At 43.9% G+C, this 19,489-nt stretch overlaps 1 protein-coding gene across 1 annotated transcript in view; it reads right to left on the bottom strand.

The window, feature by feature from the left end:
• LOC102083899 (SET-binding protein) overlaps positions 1–19,489 on the bottom strand; it is a 311,256-nt gene that overhangs the window by 24,042 nt on the left and 267,725 nt on the right. Inside the window, 1 exon segment of the mRNA XM_065045110.1 lies at positions 16,726–16,734. Coding sequence (XP_064901182.1) covers positions 16,726–16,734 — 9 coding nt within the window.

The following is a 19,489-nucleotide window of genomic DNA, read 5'->3' as shown; positions in this document are numbered from 1 at the left end:
AATATTCTACAGAAGATGAGAAATTGGCAAGACTAGTAAAAGCTGTCAAGGATAATTCTGGATGGTATGTAACCACCAACGGACAAATTGTGGTGCCAATCACAATTATGAGAGGGATACTTCAGGCGGAGCACCAGAAGTGTCATTGGGGTGCAGAAGCATTGGTAACTTATCTAAGAAAACAAATTATCTCGGTCCAGATGTTAACAATGGCAAAATCTATCACAGCTAAGTGTGAAATTTGCTTGAGAAATAATCCTTTAGTTAAAAGAAAAGTAGATATGGGAAAAATTAGGACAGGTGTACAACCAGGGGATTGTTGGCAAATAGATTATGTGGAACTCCCCAAAACTCGAGGATTCAGATATCTGTTAGTTGGGGTATGCACCTTTTCAGGATGGCCAGAAGCCTTCCCTTGTTGCACCAACCAGGCACAAGAAACTGTAAAATAGTTACTGAAGGAAATAATTCCTAGATTTGGAGTACCATTGGGAATATCATCTGATAGGGGACCGCATTTTGTTGCTCAAGTGGTAAAGGAAGTCAGTAGATGTTTGGGAATTAAATGGGAATTACATACCCCGTGGAGACCCCAGTCTAGTGGCCAGGTGGAGAAAATGAATCAGACGTTAAAACGACAACTTAGCAAAATTTGCCAGGAAGCAAAAATTCAATGGCCCCAGGCCTTACCAATAGCGTTATTGCGAATTAGGATTAAAACTAGGAGTGGAATGTCGGTAAGTCTGTATGGCAAACCATATGAAGCACCTGATCCGAATCCAAGTGTACATGTAAAAGGTAATCAAGATGTGTACAATTATGTGTTGTCTCTCGGCAGGACATTGAATCGACTCAGATCCGTATTAGTGTGGAATCGCCCACTAGCACTTGAGAATCCGGTACATGATATAGAGCCTGGAGACACGGTGTATATAAAGACTTGGAGAGAAGATCCTTTAAAAGAACGTTGGGACGGACCTTATCAAGTACTTTTAAGTACATTTACCGCAATCAAGGTTGCTGAAATAGACTCCTGGATACATTACACCCGAGTGAAGAAGCTCTCCACCTGTGTGAGGTGTGAGCAGGTGCAAGACCTGCTTGACATGGTTGTGAAACTTAAGGAGGAGGTTGAGAGATTGAGAACCATCAGGGAGTGCGAAAGGGAGATCGACTGGTGGAGTAACACCCTGATGGGCCAGTCGGCAAGGTCCCAGGGAGGTACCCCCCAAAAGGAGATGGACCTCCTGCCCTCTCGGACAGAGGCGGAAGTCCTGAGACGGCCCCGCCCTTGTTGCTGTCGAGCAGAGGCAGGGGACCTAAAAGACGACGAGGGTTGGAAGTGTATTCCGGTTTGGCGTCACGGGCAGCCCCCCTCCCTGCCTGCTTTGTCTCCCCAGGTGCCCCTCCGTAATAGGTTTGAGGCCCTGGATCTTGAAGAAGAGGTAGGTGAGGAGGTGGTGCCAAGCCTGCCTACAAGATCACATAGGAAGAGGCGGTTGACTTCACAACTTAAGACTGCCTCTGATAAGAAAGAAAGAAGGGTGATTGTAATAGGAAATTCCCTTCTGAAAGGAACAGAGGGCCCAATATGCAGGGTTGACCCTCATCTTAGGGAAGTTTGTAGTCTACCTGGAGGCCGGATCAAGGATATTGCTAGAGAGCTCCCCAAACTGGTGCACCCGACAGACTACTATCTGCTGCTGGTCTTCCAGACAGATGGAGAGGAAGCTGCTTCCCGTAGTCTGAGGGGAATGAAGAACGACTTCAAGGTCTTGGGAAGGATGGTGAAAGACTCAGGGGCTCAAGTGATCTTCTCTTCACTCCTTCCATCTTCAAGGGAGGATGTGGGATGGAAAAGCAAAATTCAGTCTCTTAATGGTTAGCTCCAAGACTGGTGCTACAGACAGGGCTTTGGATTTTTTGATAATGGTTGGGTTTATAAGTCACCAGTCCGGACAGTGTCAAGTGGGAAAGGTTTATCTCGCAGGGGCAAAAGGATGCTGGGGCAGGAATTAGCTGGGCTCATCTGGAGAGCTTTAAACTAGGCTCAAAGGGAGATGGGGTTGTAGCTGGGCTTGTCCCAGTGGGGCAGCATTCTAAAACTGATGAGGACCGGGTGGCCTCCTATGCCCCAAGGGAGAAATTGGTGTGCTCAGTTCGCTCCCTGAAATGCCTGTACACCAATGCGCGCAGCATGGGGAATAAGCAGGAGGAGTTAGAATCCTATGTTCGGTCGGGAGATTATGATCTGGTGGCAATTACGGAAACATGGTGGGACAGTTCACATGACTGGAATGTGGTCATGGATGGCTATGCCCTTTTCAGGAAAGACAGGCCAGCCAGGTGTGGTGGTGGAGTTGCTCTCTATGTGAGAGAGCAACTACAATGTACTAAATTCTGCCCAGGAGTGGATGACGAGCGAGTTGAGAGTGTATGGGTCAGGATCAAGGGACAGGCTGGCAGGGGTGACACTGTTGTGGGCGTCTGTTACAGGCCACCAGATCAGGCTGAGGAAGTTGATGAGGCCTTCTATGGGCAGCTGAGAGTGGCCTCACAGTCACAGGCCCTGGTTGTTGTGGGGGATTTTAACTTCCCTGATGTTTGCTGGAAGGACCATTCAGCCAGCCAGCCACAGTCCAGGAGGTTCCTCCAGTGCATTGATGATAACTTCCTCATGCAGATGGTGGAGGAGCCGACTAGGAGAGGTGCACTGCTGGATCTCATCCTCACTAACAAGGAGGGTCTGGTCGAAGCAGTAAGGGTTGAGGGCTGCCTGGGTTGCAGTGACCACGAGATGGTGGAGTTCAGCATCTTGGGTGGCAGGAACAGAATAGCAAGTAGAATTGCAACCCTGGACTTTAGCAGGGCTAACTTTGGCCTTTTCAAGCAATTGCTGGGGGAAATCCCATGGGCAAGACTGCTTGAAGGAAAAGGGGCCCAAGATAGCTGGATTGCATTCAGAGATTGCTTCTTCCACGCTCAGGATCAGAGCATCCCCACACGAAGGAAGTCAAGGAAGGGAGCCAGGAGGCCTGCATGGTTGAATAGGGATCTGTTGAGTATGCTCAAGCAGAAGAGGAGAGTTTACAGGTTGTGGAAGCAGGGGCTGGCCACTTGGGAAGAATATAAGGCTGCTGTTAGAGGATGTAGGAAGGCAGCTAGGATAGCCAAGGCCTCCTTAGAATTACAGCTGGCAAGAGGGGTCAAGGACAGCAAAAAGAACTTTTTCAAATACATAGCAGATAAAACTAATACCAGAGGCAATGTAGGCCCACTGATGAACGGGGTGGGTGCCCTGGTGGCAGAAGATACAGAGAAGGCAGAATTACTGAATGCCTTCTTTGTCTCTGTCTACTCTGCTGGAGGCTGTCCTGGGGAGCCCTGTACCCCTGAGACCCCGGATGAAGCCAGGTCAATAGAGGAGTTTGCTTTAGTCGATGAGGACTGGGTTAGGGAGCAATTAAATAGTCTGGACATCCATAAATCCATGGGTCCAGATGGGATGCATCCGCGGGTGCTGAGGGAGCTGGCTGAAGTCATTGCTGGACCGCTCTCCATCATCTTTGCCATGTCTTGGGAAACGGGGGAGGTGCCCGAGGATTGGAGGAAAGCAAATGTCACTCCAGTCTTCAAAAAGGGCAAGAAGGAGGACCCGGGTAATTATAGACCAGTCAGCCTCACCTCTGTCCCTGGGAAAGTAATGGAACAGCTTATCCTTGGTGCCATCTCAAGGCATATCAAGGATAAGAGGGTTATTAGGGGCAGTCAGCATGGCTTTACCAAGGGTAAGTCGTGCTTGACCAACCTCATAGCCTTTTATGAGAATGTAACAAGGTGGATGGATGATGGCAGAGCGGTGGATGTGGTCTACCTTGACTTCAGTAAAGCCTTTGACACAGTCTCCCACAGCATCCTCACAGCTAAGTTGAGGAGGTGTGGTCTAGACAATAGAGTAGTGAGGTGGGTTGCAAACTGGCTTAAGGAGAGAAGCCAGAGAGTGGTAGTCAGTGGTGCGGAGTCTAGTTGGAGGCCAGTACCTAGTGGAGTGCCTCAGGGGTCAGTACTGGGGCCAATATTATTCAATATATTCATTAACGATTTAGACGAGGGAATAGAGTGTACTATCAGCAAGTTTGCTGATGACACTAAGCTGGGAGGAGCGGCTGACACGCCAGAAGGCTGTGCTGCCATCCAGCGGGACCTGGACAGGCTGGAGAGTTGGGCGGGGAATAACCTAATGAAATTTAACAAGGGAAAGTGTAGAGTCCTGCATCTGGGCAGGAACAACCCCAGGTTCCAGTATAGGTTGGGAAATTACATATTAGAGAGCAGTGTAGGGGAAAGGGACCTGGGGGTCCTGGTGGACAACAGGATGACCATGAGCCAGCACTGTGCCCTTGTGGCCAGGAAGGCCAATGGCATCCTGGGGTGTATTAGAAGGGGGGTGGCTAGTAGATCGAGAGAGGTCATCCTTCCCCTCTACTCCGCCCTGGTGAGACCTCACCTGGAATATTGTGTCCAGTTCTGGGCCCCACAGTTCAAGAAGGACAGGGAACTGCTGGAGAGGGTCCAGCGTAGGGCAACCAAGATGATTAAGGGAGTGGAGCACCTCCCTTATGAAGAAAGGCTGAGGGAGCTGGGGCTCTTTAGTTTGGAGAAGAGGAGACTAAGGGGGAACCTCATTAATGTTTATAAATATATAAAGGGTGAGTGCCATGAGGATGGAGCCAGGCTCTTCTCGGTGGCAAACAATGATAGGACAAGGGGTAATGGGATCAAGCTGGAACACAAGAGGTTCCGCTTAAATTTGAGAAAAAACTTCTTCTCAGTGAGGGTGACAGAGCACTGGAACAGGCTGCCCAGGGAGGTTGTGGAGTCTCCTTCTCTGGAGACATTCAAAAGCCGCCTGGACATGTTCCTGTGCGACCTCACCTAGGCGTTCCTGCTCCAGCAGGGGGATTGGACTAGATGATCTTTTGAGGTCCCTTCCAATCCCAAACATACTGTGATACTGTGATACTGTGAAAGTCCCAAAACTGTGGCAATCACAATTGGTGGGTCCAACCACACTTAAAATCACAACGCAGGATGTCTAACTTTTGTTACTGTTGTGTTTTTATAGTAGCTTATGTATCCGGACTGTATGCCACACTGATTTGCAAAGTCACTGGAGAACAATTATGTAAAACACGAAGGGCTATAGGAGATAGTGACGATACTCGAATGCCACAAGTAGTGCAGAGTGCACAGAATCAGGCAGAGAATCTGATGATAGGACTAATTCGAGATTTTTGCACGAACTCAAAATGCCACTAGCATCACTGCTTGTCTTCCCATCCCGAAATCATTCAAAGACCCAGTACAGTGGGGAATAATATCTACGACCTTACCGGAAATAAACAAGACTGGTAAGATAGTGTGTGAGTCCCATACTAAAATAGAGCAAGTACCAATTGAACAGTGAACAAAAGAGCTTGTTGAGAAGGCCATGATAAAAAGAGATGACTGCTTAAAGTTGCCAGGAGCAAAATTTATAAAGATAGGGCGATTTCATAATATTGGGTATTGCACGTATGAAAGGTGGACTGCCAAAACAGTATACGAAAAGGTTGAGCGAGCCTATTGGGAATGTAAAGATCAGGATAATCAGAACATAACTGAATCATGGGATATCATGTGGACGTTGAGTATAGTACAGCAATATCAATATAGTGAAGCATTTCCATGGTGTATACGATGGACCAATGTAACAAGAGGAGTAACAGTACCGTGGTGGAATTGCTCTCGAGTAATGACCTGCCAGACAGATGTGAGAGAAATACCTCTGTCCATTATTAAAGTTGCAGTAATCGCAGGTTGCATTTGTCAGAAACAATTGGATCCAAAGGAAGCAATCAAAATAGGCATTGATGGAGATAAGATAGATTGTAGAGGAACTATAGGTAGTGTGGGACATTTGGTTTGGGCCTTAAGTGATGGAACCTGGACAACACATTTACCGATAGCAGGACCTGTAAGGGAGGTTACTTTGGGGTTACCAACCCTATGTCCCATTTGGAAAAGGTCACCCTTGAAGAATAGGCAAGAACTCCTACAAGTTAGGCACAAATGAGAGATAGATGAAGATGATGTGTGGCACGAACCATCGGGTAGTGTTAGATTCGGCTGGGCATTAGAATCTTTCTTTGCACCAATCGCAGCCTATAGAAACAGAGAAATGATTGACAGATTAATTGGACAGATGGATCGATTGGCAAGGGTAACCAAAAAGGGTTTTCGAGAATTCAGTATACAATTGCAAGCTACGACCAAAATGACTTTGCAGAACAGAATGGCACTTGACATAATGTTGCTAAAAGAAAATGGGGTTTGTGGGTATTTAAAAGATAGGGTTGATCATTGCTGCATTCATATCCCAAATGTAACCTCTGAAGTGGAAAAAGATATTTCCCAATTAACCCAAACAGAAAAAGAACTGCAAGCGGAAAAACAAGATGTAGAGCAGAGCTGGGTTGGGGCCTTGCTAGGCAAATTGAACCTGAACCTGGGAGGATGGGTACATTCGTTATTGGAGAGTTTATTTTTGCTTGCCATTATAGTTGCTCTTTTCTTTTTGCTTTATGCTTGTATTAAGCATCAAATAAGTCAATCAAACGCCAGGAATGACCGCATCTTTACTGTTCTTAGCAGACCCACTTTTGACAAACCTCCAGCTTATAAGGAAAACATAATGTAGTGAAAATGCATTGTCTAGGAATAGAAAAGCATTTTCAAAGGGGGGAAATGTTCTAGTTGAATTGAATTTTGTGGGCTGTGTTTTGATTTTGTAGACCGTATCCAAGATTCTTGGCTTTGATGCTGTATCCAGGTTCAGAATGTGCATTCAAGCATGATTTTATATAACCATACCCTATTCTTAAAATTGACATAGATTTATGACATATTCTTTTAAAACAGGTAACTTAAACCATACCCTATTCTTAAAATTGACATAGATTTATGACATATTCTTTTAAAACAGGTAACTTAGAAATAACTGAAACATGCAAATGTTACTTAGCATCGCTTAGATAGACAGTTTGTGTTAGAATAGGTGTGGAATATGCTAATGGTTGTCAAGAATTGTAATGAATATGTATGTGACCAAATTGTATAAATATAGTGTAGTCTGAATCAGTTGCTGGAACCAGCTTTGGGTGCGAACCCCTGGTTTCCCAGCGCTGAAATAAAGCACCGCATATAACTGCACCTGTGGTTATGTGTCTTGAATTCTAACACTACCATTGGTTGTCACTGAGAAGAGCCTGGCTCCATCCTCATGGCACTCACCCTTTATATATTTGTAAACATTAATGAGGTCCCCCCTCAGTCTCCTCTTCTCCAAGCTAAAGAGACCCAGCTCCCTCAGCCTTTCCTCATAAGGGAGATGCTCCACTCCCTTAATCATCTTGGTTGCCCTATGCTGGACTCTCTCCAGCAGTTCCCTGTCCTTCTTGAACTGAAGGGCCCAGAACTGTACACAATATTCCAGGTGTGGTCTCACCAGGGCAGAGTAGAGGGGAAGGAGAACCTCTCTTGACCTACTAACCACCCCCCTTCTAATACACCCCAGGATGCCATTGGCCTTCTTGGCCACAAGGGCACAGTGCTGGCTCATGGTCATCCTGCTGTCCACCAGGACCCCCAGGTCCCTTTCCCCTACACTGCTCTCTAATAGGTCATTCCTCAACTTATACTGGAACCTGGGGTTTTTCCTACCCAGATGCAAGACTCTGCACTTGCCCTTGTTATATTTCATTACATTTCTCCCCACCCAACTCTCCAGCCTTTCCAGGTCTCGCTGGATGGCGGCACAGCCTTCTGGTGTGTCAGCCATTCCTCCCAGCTTGGTGTCTTCCTTATCTTTCTATCACCTTTTATGGTGGGAGGGATTAACAGAGGGCATCTGCCACGGATTATTGTTGTCTTGCTTTAAACATTGACAACAACTCATCAAAGGTGGGAGTTTAAAAAAAAATAGGTCTTAGTCATACATTTTTCTCCCTAGGGATTACAATGCAGAATACATGAGTGGTAGAAATATACCAAAGAGGTCAAATATCCCCGAAAAAGAAAAGTTATGCATGTGGGGCTGGTAGATTTCTCCTTGTCAGAGACTGAAAAAATTATGTCTCAAACATTGTGGCAAAACCAGTTCCTCCAGCCACAGGAGATGGGACATTGTCAGAGACTGAAAAGAATCATGCCTCAAACATTGTGGCCTAGTAGCAGGAGATGGGACACTCAGGATAAGGTGAATTGCGATTTACATACCAACAACAAGCTGAGGAGCCACAGACAAAGGCTGCCTGGCTGACAGTAGGAGGTGGGGGATGTGCTGGAGGAGCTCCATCTTCTAATACGTCCGGCATGGCACAAAGGGAAAAGCTGAGACCTTTCAAGATGGCCCAAAACTTGTCTGTCTTTCACAGTCATACCCCCCCTGCCCCCCCAACCCCGGACTCTTCTATCTTTTCACAATAACACCTCCTCAAAAGACCACAGAAAAAATTATGCAAACAGGCAACCCAGAAGGCTATAAAGAGGCTCATCTATACCAGCACTGGCAGGGAACCAACCATCCTGAAGACCACTCCACCCACCAGCCTCGTCGTGTGTTGGAAAGTAAAATGTGGGAAAGCAAGATGTGCGGTTCCAGCCGCACATGGATGATAAAGGAAGATCAATACTAACATGACCATTTGGACAGTCAAAGACATAATACTAACATAATAACATATAAAGGGCCTTGGACAGATTACTTTGAAGTACGTTTCTCATAATTGTAAAACGTTATAGGCCAGACTCGTGAGAACGGTATCTTGGGCCGGATAACCGTCCCCAAGTCCATGGGATGTGTGAATGTCCTTGGGCCTGGTCTGTGAATGAGTGGAAAAACAAGTGAGACAAATATCACATGAGTTTAGTGTGTTCTTAATAACAATTAGTGGAAAAACACCTTTTTGTAAACATCTTAGTCCTGGCCCATACCTGTAAATCCTATAAATTGTCAATGGTGAATAAAGAAGGCAGCCTAGGCCTAGGTCAGCTCTCTGCTTGGCCAGGCTCTGCGCTCCTTCCTGAACAAGATCTCTGCCTCTGCGTGAATTTCTGTCTGCGTCCTGGTATGCGTCGTTCCTAATCGCCACAAATGGTGCCCTGTGTGAGTGTGTGACCCCTGGAAGCTCTTCATCGAGCAGTGTGTTTGGCGGCGACCACGCAATCCGACAGGTGAGTAAATTTTATTTGTGGCCACATTAATCCCTATGGTATAGATAGGGATAAGCAGTCCTCGTTGAATGAGAGAGCTGCGGGATTGCGTTAGTATAGGGCAAGCCACTTCTCAGGAACATAAATTGTATTTGCAGGTTTTATTGCAGCTATTACATTCTTCTGGGTATCATATGTCTGAGAAGCAGGTAGCTTCGCTCCTGGTATGGGTGAAAGAACATTGTGCTTGGTTTCCGAGTGAGGGGACGTTTGACAGTAAAATTTGGAAACAGGTCAGGGAACAGCTACATGCACAAAAGAATTCAGTTCCCAATAGTTTACATATTACCTGGAGATTTGTATACTCTGCACTATCGCAATTGCGGTTGGCAGAGCACATACTGCAAGGGCAAACAGGGGAGGATGGACAGAAAAACACAAATGAGAATGTTGCTAGAGATTTGAGTCTTGACAGCAGTCATCCTTTTGAGTCAGGCTCTGTAGATCTCAAAAAAGAGTCAGTTTTATATCCATCATTAATGCCATCACAGCTGTGTAAAGATAAGGCCGGAATTTGTGTGGAGCTGGGTCAGGAGTCTAAAACTCTGCCCTCAGCACCTCCTTTGCCTGATTTTAATGATGCTTATACAGCACACAGTAACCCCTTCATGACTAAGACAGCAGAACACAAAGGGGTAATGCAAAAATGCCGTGAAAAGGCTATGGAGCACGGTGATTTTTCTTTCGCCTTTCCAGTTACTTACAAACCATAACAACCACCAGAAGATGACGGAATACCTGCTCCTGTGTATTGCCTTTCTGAAAATCAAGCAGCTTGTCAGGAATGTGAGTTAATTGTTTAACTGGTTGTTGTTACATTTGTTTCTTTGTGATATTGTTTGTATAAGTGCACTGTAAGCCTTCTCCCCACTTTTCCCACTCGTGCTGCAAGCTGCTCCGTGCTTCCCCCTCCTCCCTCCCTCTTCTCATGGTTTTTACTTACGAGATGGGATCAGAAATGACTGTTTTCAGTCATGTTCCTAAGAAATTAGTATTGGGAGGTGTTTTAGAACATAGGAAAGCACTTGGAAATATGAGGAAGGAAGATCTTGTGAAATATAGTAATAAATGGTGGCTGCTGTGTACGTTCGATGATTGAGAAAAGTGTCTGGAGAATAGAACCTTGAAGTATAACACTTTGTTGTTTCTAAAGCGAGAAGAGCAGGACAAAAATAAAACTCTACAAGAGATCATTGAATCATTTCAGACAGTTTTACAGGCGGAATGGTTTGAACTTCAACAAGCTGGGAGAGAGTTAACTGATAACACACAAGTCATAGAAAACTTGCTGAATGCTGTGAGATACTTTTCCTTATTAACCTGTTTTCTTTGTAGGTATTTGTTTAAGCATACTACAGTTTAATAGGTCTTTGTCTGTTATATGGTACAGTAAGTTCATAGACTGTTAAATCATGAGAATCCATGGACTCAAAATGTGCGTTTTGTGATTATACAGAAGATCATGAGTAATTTAGTTCTTTAATGCATGAATGTGATGATAATATTTTGTGTGTGACAGCTGTTACTTTTCTTTCTAGCATGCTAGCTTTATTCCAATATCCAGACTTGTGCAACTCTGTGATAGGCTGTGCCTCATCTCGATGTGATGGATTTGGCTCTTTTGTATGCACACCAAGTAAAGAATCCTGTTTTTGGGATAACAGTTGTAGCACACCAGATGAGACACTAATAAGAGCCTTGCCCAGTCCAGTTTGCTGTGGTGGCGGGGGGGCAGGTGCTGATTGGGCTCCAGCGTGCACTGACCTATTTTGTCAGGGAGACCCAGCGGCACCTCTACCTGGCTGAGCAGTAAGCAGTTCAAAGGTGCAATGCTAAAATCGAGATATTGTCTTGAATTAGTGTAACTGTGATCTATCTGCATATTTGAACTTGGTATTTGGTTTTCATATCTGAGCTCAGCATTTTATTTTGCATATTTCTATTTGGTACCAAAAGAATTTTGTTTGAGGAGATAATTACAAAATGGGAACCGGTTCTGCTACTAAAATACCACCTTGCTCCCCCTTAGGATGCATCCTTATACATTAGAGTAATTGCTCTTATTGTTATTTAGTAATTTTGAGAGCAGAAAAGAATTGAAGTTGTTAAACTCTGATTTGCACTGAATTTGTGTGTTTGTTGGAGGTATGGGAAAGAAAACTAAATGCTATGATGGATGAGAACTCAGAGGAGGTTGTATTTAAAAGTTGCTAGAATATGACCTGATTTGGATCTAGGAAAATTAAAGTAATCGACTGATGGTTAATATGCTGTTTATTGACATCTGTAAGACGTTGCAAACGGTAAATGGGGCTGAGGAATGTAACTATTGCTCAGCCAATTAGAATTGCATATAGAGTGTATTATGGCTGGAGTGAAATGGAAAAATAAAAAAGCAAAATATCACAGGCCTGTGCTGTAATGTTTCAACATAAATTTCAGGCCTGTATCAAGCTGCAAGATAAACTTAGCTCCCTGGCAGCTCCCAATTAGCACCAGCAATTAACGCCACCTGTGTGGCCTTGCCTGTATCTAAACTGCAGCAAGAAGAAAAAAAAAAAAAGAAAAACCTGGCTGCCCGCTTTCAAGGCGGTGAAAGCGGGGTTTTCTCTCCCCCCCACTGCAGCAATGTTGTAATACTGAATGAAGCAGTCCGAGGGTGAAATTTAAAGGCATCCCTAGCGAATCCGTAGTTCTAATGAAACTCGGAAATTAAACCAAAAATTTGTTAATAGACTTATTCTGTGGTAACTAGTTGTAAATGACTTCTTAGTAAATTCACCATGATAGTTTTTGAGATTGTAGGAAAGAAAGAAAGATCATTTTTTGAAACCAATGGAATGCTAAATTTGGAAAAAAGTTTTAACAGCTGAATTCTTGTATTTTCCAGAAAGTCCTATACTTCTTTTGGGTCAAGATTTGTTAAGTAAATTGTAATCTCAAATAAGGTTTTCTGAGAATTCTATTTAGTTGCATGTCCCACAAGAAGGTGCTTGGATGGTGCCTCACTGCTTGTGCAAGTGAGAAATATCCAAGGAAATTTTCGATGCTGTATTTCCTCTAGTATGGGCAACCAAAGTATCAGTAAAGGAAACACTACACTGATAGAACTGAAACAGGACTTCGATCCGGTAAGGGAAAACAATATCCAATAAATATGACAGCCAAAATGGAGTTAGAAACTTTGATGAATAAATTTATTGCAACCTTACAAATTGACTGCATTCGATTGGACTTGCGGATTTGTCTATTTATAGCTACAACACAGAAACAACCTGTGGCTATTGCGGGACAGTATGATGAGAATACAAACAGACTGATATACTTGGAATGGATTTTTTGGCCCAATTCTTTTTGTAAAACTATTACTGAGCCCCTGGAATTGATTGTTACTAAGATCAAAAAAGGCGGAGAACGGATTCAGACTTTAGTAGGCCGTGATCCATCTGTCATATATGTACCTTTTGTGAAAGCAGATTTTGATTTTTTTTATTCACAATCTCTGTCCTTGCAAATTGCACTAGCTGATTTTCTTAACAGCATAGCTTTTGGCATGCCTAAATGTAAATTGCTTCAAAATCTGCATGTCTTTGATATTAGACCACAGACTGTACTTGTTTTCAGTCCTGTCCCAAATGCTTGCACAGTTTTTGTTGATGGTTCAAGGAAGTCTCATAAAGCTGTAGTGGTCTGGTGTGAAGATAACGATTGGCATCATTCTGCTAAAATTGTTGAAGGTTCAACCCAATTAGTGGAACTTGGCGCAGTTTTGCATGCCTTAGAGCTTTTTAGGGAGGAACCTCTAAATTTGGTTTGTGATTCTGAGTACTTAGTCAAGGTCCTACAGCGCATCCCCTCCACTTTTCTTAAAGAAATCTCACAACAGCAACTTTTTGATATGTTTGTATCATTGCAAACTGCATTACAGCTTCGCAAACACCCACTGTTTGTTACTCATATACGCTCTCATACAACTTTATCGGGTCCCACAACTGAAGGTAAGGCAGTTGTGGATTCTTATACTGTAGCTACAGTCCGTTTCCAGTCTGCCAGGGCTTCACATGCTTTCTTCCATCAGAATGCTGCTGCCTTAAAAAAAATGTTTGGTCTCACTCTCAAGCAAGCGAAATGTCAAGGTCTGATTACAAGCTCGCCCTCCCTTGGAGTTAACCCTCGCAGACTCTCAGCTAATGACATTTGGCAGTCTGATGTTACACGTTTCATTTTTTGGCCTTTTGAAATATATACATGTTTCTATAGCATACTTTTTCAGGTATGCTTTGTGCATCTGCGCATACAAGTGAGAAAAGCAGAGATGTGCAGCATCACTGGACCCGCTGTTTTGCTATGCTGGGAGTGCCACAACAGATTAAAACTGACAATGGTCCTGGATACACTGCTAGATCCACGCAATATTTTTTACAGCAATGGGGTGTTTCGCATGTCACAGGTATTCCACATTCTCCCACTGGGCAGGCTATTATTGAACAGGTGCACTCCACACTGAAACGGATGTTATTTAAACAAAAAAGGGGGAATATGACACCTCAAGAACAATTAGACAATGCAACATATACTTTAAATTTTTTGAATCATACTATGCCTCCCTCCTCTATCGCAGCAGTGGAAAAACACTTCTGTGTTCCAGATTCACTATCTCAGAGACCAAAGGTTTTATACCAGGATCCCCTGCACAACAGTCAGTGGCAAGGGCCTGTAGAACTAATCACCTGGGGGAGGGGCTATGCTTGTGTTCTTCTTCCAACAGGACCAAAGTGGCTTCCTGCGAAATATGTTAAACCTTTCTACGAGTTGGACCAACATGATGCAGGACCCAGTACCAGAGATGCAGCATCTGTCCCTGCAGCAGAGGGCAACAAAGAAACAGAAGAGACGAAAGGAAGAGGCACTAGCATATCAGAATGATTCAGATTGACATTATTTGGACTGGGGACTAACTGGCGAAAAAACTTTCAATGCATTTGTTTTCCTTATTAGTATGGCTAACCAGCTTTCTCTAATATTTGTTAATAACTGTAATTGTTGTAATTTGTATTATTCTGTTCTATTGTAGGTTGATTTGCAACAGGAAAATGACACATAAGGTATGATGATTCACAGTGGACATTAAAACTCACCAACAGAATGCCCCCTTTTGACTTCAGAGGCAAGAGGTGACTGTCCACGACTCCAGAGTAGTTTGTCAGATGACTGTGGTCACAGGCTGGATTGTGAGGCAGTACACATTCCCCTGAAACCTGGAGCTTTCCATGCGGAGGTTGATGGCTCTTTAGCACCTTCTGTGCCCCCCTGTGCCTGTCCCCACATATATACACCTAGAATGGTACCAGGGTGTTGTCAACCAGCTTCACCTCTACCAACTGATGGGTCAGGAGGGGTGGGATCCTCGGTCAATTGACAGGGTCCTTAACAAAGGAGGTGCCCAGACTAGCTGAGAAGCTTCTGGACTACGTTGTAATGCCCACAGCCGCATCTGGCCAAACAATGAAACGGGGTTCCCTCCGAAGACCCCCTTTGAGTGGTCTTCTCGGACTTGCAGATCTGTGAACTGGAGTCCTTTCCTTAGACAGGAACACCATCTAAGGAAACTTCCTGGGATTAATGACAGCTCACTTCTTTATTTGAGTGAGTGACTATTTCTTGTGAGTACCCTGAAGTAAAAGGCCTCTAGTTTTGTTTCTTGTGAGTGACTACATGCACGTTGTGGATCCTCATTATTCTTATGATATTGTATTTAAATAATCTCCTTAGCTGATACCTGAACCTGTATTTTCTGTTATCAGAGTGCTAAATCTGTGTAATACCATTGAAATTGAATTGTAGTGTTTATGAGTGATATGAAGTAAAATAACAGTCTTAGCTAATGTGCAAGGCCTGATTTAGGACTGAGCTAGTACCCTGCAAAATAATTACATAGTTTGTAAGAATTAGGACTGTAAGACAAAATGGCTAACATTATCTAATAACATAAAGTGATTAGACCCTAAAACTTCATTTTCAGCTCTCAATCTGCATATATGGGTTTTTGTGGGAATTGGATATGCTTGTGTGATGTTTTTTCTTGTAGTCCCTCGAATCATCTGGAGAATGACACAGAATGCAAAGAAGAACAAAGCCAGGGTCCTTACTGCGCTCATTGAGAACCTGATGTTTAACACAAAAAAAGGGGAAATGTTGGAAAGTAAAATGTGGGAAAGCAAGGTGTGCGGTTCCAGCCGCACATGGATGATAAAGGAAGATCAATACTAACATGCCCATTTGGACAGTCGAAGACATAATACTAACATAATAACATATAAAGGGCCTTGGACAGATTACTTTGAAGTACGTTTCTCATAATTGTAAAACTTTATAGGCCAGACTCGTGAGAATGGTATCTCGGGCCGGATAACTGCCCCCAAGTGCATGGGGTGTGTGAATGTCCTTGGGCTGGGTCTGTGAATGAGTGGAAAAACAAGTGAGACAAATATCACATTAGTTTAGTGTGTTCTTAATAATAATTAGTGGAAAAGTACCTTTTTGTAAACATCTTAGTCCAGGCCCATACCTGTAAATCCTATAAATTGTCAATGGTGAATAAAGAAAGCAGCCTAGGCCTAGGTCAGCTCTCTGCTTGGCCAGGCTCTGCGCTCCTTCCTGAACGAGATCTCTGCCTCTGCATGAATTTCTGTCTGCGTCCTGGTATGCGTCATTCCTAATCGCCACAGTCGTGGGAACCAAACCAGACACCTGAGGATGCTGCACTCCCAAACTACAAACCCCAGCATCCTCACTGCGGGACACCAGAGACCACACATCACCGGACCCAGACTAGAAGTCCATCCATGCTGTGGAGCCGTAAGGGTGGTGGAATGCCTCACTTTCTTTCTCCTTTTCTGTTGTTCTTTCTTTCCTTCTATTTTTCTTTCCTATGTCCCTATTTCTTTGCCTGTCTTTCTGTGAGTAGTATAATAACATAAGGCTTACAACCCCATATGTGCAGCAAACCCTTTTATGCAAATCCTTTTGCTGTTAAACTGTTCACCAATTAGGCTTAAGTAACGTAAATCTTTCTGCTGCTGAATCATCTGCTAATTGGGACAAGCTGCAAAATAAAAGGTGTTGCTTTTCTTGTTTACGGATCTTAAGTACTGTGTGTACTGTTTTCCAACCAAGGGGACCCAGGAACCTGGGTCACTTCTTCCCCCACTCATACCTCTGGGTGGGACATGACACTCCCTTAACCATGTTTCTCTTATGAGAAACCATGTTTCTCATAACCATGTTTCAAACCATGTTTCTCATGTTTCTCATAACCATGTTTCTCTCTTATGAGACAAAACAATTTTGTTTGCTTGTAAATGTGTGAAATTTAAACTGCTGTGACTGAAATTTTACATATTAGGTGTCTACCCAAGATACCTGAATGTCTATCCACCCATTTATATGTAATATTTGTGTGAGTACGTGTGTGTATACATATTGCATATATCTGTAATTATATCAAATTACCAATTGGAAAGGCAGCTAAAATGCTTCAGTCACTTTTTACAATAAGACTTGGAGTTTTTTTGTCCATTTTAGAAAACTCTTAGCAGTTGCTGCTTTGTAAAAGTCCAGTAGCTCTGCTCTCATGAGACCAGAGCAAAAGTCTGCTAGGGTGAGAACTTTGTGTTGTGTCTTTGCCAACATATGAAAACCTCTCCCAGTCTCTGTGATGCTGGGCTTCAACATCCAGGACAGCCATTCATTTCTCAAAGGTAATTTTTCATACATTCCTTGTCTTTTCCAGTCTGAACCTGCACATGGGCCTCAGATAAAATGCATCAGATTTTAGCAATTAAATTACATAAAGATTCAAAAAAAAATCACAGAGCAGCTGAGGTTGGAAGGCTCCTCTTAAGATCACTTAGTCCACCCCACCATGCTCAAGCAGGGTCAGCTACAGCAGGTTGCCCTAGACTATGTCTGGTCAGGTTTTGAATACCTCCAAGGAGGGAGAATCTACAACCTCTCTGGGTGATCTGTTCAAGTGCTCAGTCATCCTCACAGTTAAAATGTGTTTTGTGATGTTCAGATATAACCTTCTGTGTTTCAGTTTGTTCCCACTGCCTCTTGTCTTGTCGCCAGGCATCACTGAGAAGTCTGGCTCCATCTTCTTTATTCTTCCCCATCAGACATTGGTACACACAGATAAGAACCCTCTAAGACTCCTCCAGGCTGAACAGTCTCAGCTGTCTCAGTCTTTCCTCATAGGAGAGATGCTCCGGACCTTTAATCATCTTTGTGGCCTTTCATTGGACTCTCTCCCATATGTCCATGTGTGCTGGTTTGACTGAAAATGGGTTAATTTTCTTCATGCAGTTAGAAACCTTTCTTTTTCATAGCTAGCATGCTCATTATTTGGACTTAGTTTGAGAACAAGCAGATAACACCCCAGCACAGAGCTAATGTTTTTAATTGCTCTGGTCTGAGAGCCAAGGACATTCTGAGTGCCTTGCTTACAGGTGTCGAGGAAGGGAAGGCAGAGATGGGGCAGAGCTTGACTGACATCCAGATTGACCAGTAAGAGTATTCCATCCCATTAGTGTCATACTAATTATTTAAGGAGAGTTGGGAACTTCCAATTGGCTCTTCTGGCTGCTCGGTGTGGATGCAGTTCATGAGGAATTGCCTTGAGTATCTTTTATTTCTATTTTATATATATATATTTACTAGAATTGTATTAGTATTTTTGTTATTTTATTAAACTGTGTTTATCTCAATCAAAGTTTCTCCCTTCCCTTTTGATTCTCTCCCCTGTTGGGGGGTGGGGGGTGGAGGAGGGAGTGAGTGAGCGACTGTTGTAGTTGTATTGCTAGCTCGGGTTAAACCATGACATGCTGCTTGTCTCAAGAGCAGTGCTGCAAAAATAAAACTATCAATATTTATGAAACATTCATCTATTCTTACCAAAGCTTAGAAATGTGGAATAAATGAGACATAATGTCAGACACTGAATAGTGAGAGGAAAATCCAGCTACCAAATAGCTGTTCATTAGATGAGTGCTATACGTTGAATAAATCAGTGTCCCATAGAATAACTGGGATATTTGACTATGGGATCACAGCACTATGGAACTGTGCATATGCAAAACTCATAGAATCACAGAATGGTTAGGGTTAGAAGTGACCTCTAGAGATCATCTAGTCCAACCCGCCTGCTAAAGCAGGTACATCTAGAGTAGATTGCACAGGAATGTCTCCTGGCTGGTTTTGAATGGCTCCAGAGAAGGAGACTCCACAACCTCTCTGGGCAGTCTGTTCCAGTGCTCTGTCACCCTCAAAGTAAAGAAGTTTCTCCTCATATTCAGATGGAACCTATGCTTCAGTGCCATAGTGCCTGAGTTTGTCTTAACATCATTTATTCATAAATGTATTTTGTGCACAAAAATGTGCATATGTGTATGTGACTGTTCGGTGGATGAGGAACTGGCTGGATGGTCACATCCAGAGGGTGATGGTCAATGGCTCAATGCCTGGATGAACACTGGTGACAAGTGGTGTGCCTCAGGGGTGCTTATTGGGACCAGTACTGTTTAATATCTTCATCAACGACATAGTAGTATTGAGTGCACCATCAGTAAGTGTGTGGATGACACCAAGCTGATTGGTGTGGTTGACATGCCTGAGGGATGGGATGCCATCCAGAGGGACCTGAACAAGCTCGAGAAGTGGGCACACATGATCCTCAAGAGGTTCAACAAGGCCAAGTGCAAGGTCCTGCACCTGGGTCAGGGCAATCCCCAGTATCAATACAGGATGGGGGATGAAGGGATTGAGAACAGCCCTGCTGAAAAGGACTTGGGGTACTGGTGGGTGAAAGATTGGACATGAGCTGGCAATGTGCACTTGCAGCCCAGAAGACCACTTGTATCTTGGGCTGCATCAAAAGAAGTGTGGCCAGCAGGTCAAGGGAGGTGATTCTGCCCCTCTGCTCTGGTGAGACCCCACCTGGAGTACTGCATCCACCTCTGGAGCCCTCGGTACAGGAAAGACATGGACCTGTTTGAGAGGGTTCAGAGGAAGGCCACAAGAATGATCAGAGGAATGGAACACCTCTCCTATGAGGACAGGCTGAGAAAGTTGGGGTTGTTCAGCCTGGAGAAGAGAAGGCTCTGGGGAGACTTTATTGCAG

The sequence above is a fragment of the Columba livia genome, chromosome W (genome assembly GCF_036013475.1).
Source record: "Columba livia isolate bColLiv1 breed racing homer chromosome W, bColLiv1.pat.W.v2, whole genome shotgun sequence".
NCBI classification, from domain to species: Eukaryota; Metazoa; Chordata; class Aves; order Columbiformes; family Columbidae; genus Columba; species Columba livia.
The sequence above is the reverse complement of the archived record's forward strand: the minus strand, read 5'-3'. Positions and strand labels throughout refer to the sequence as shown.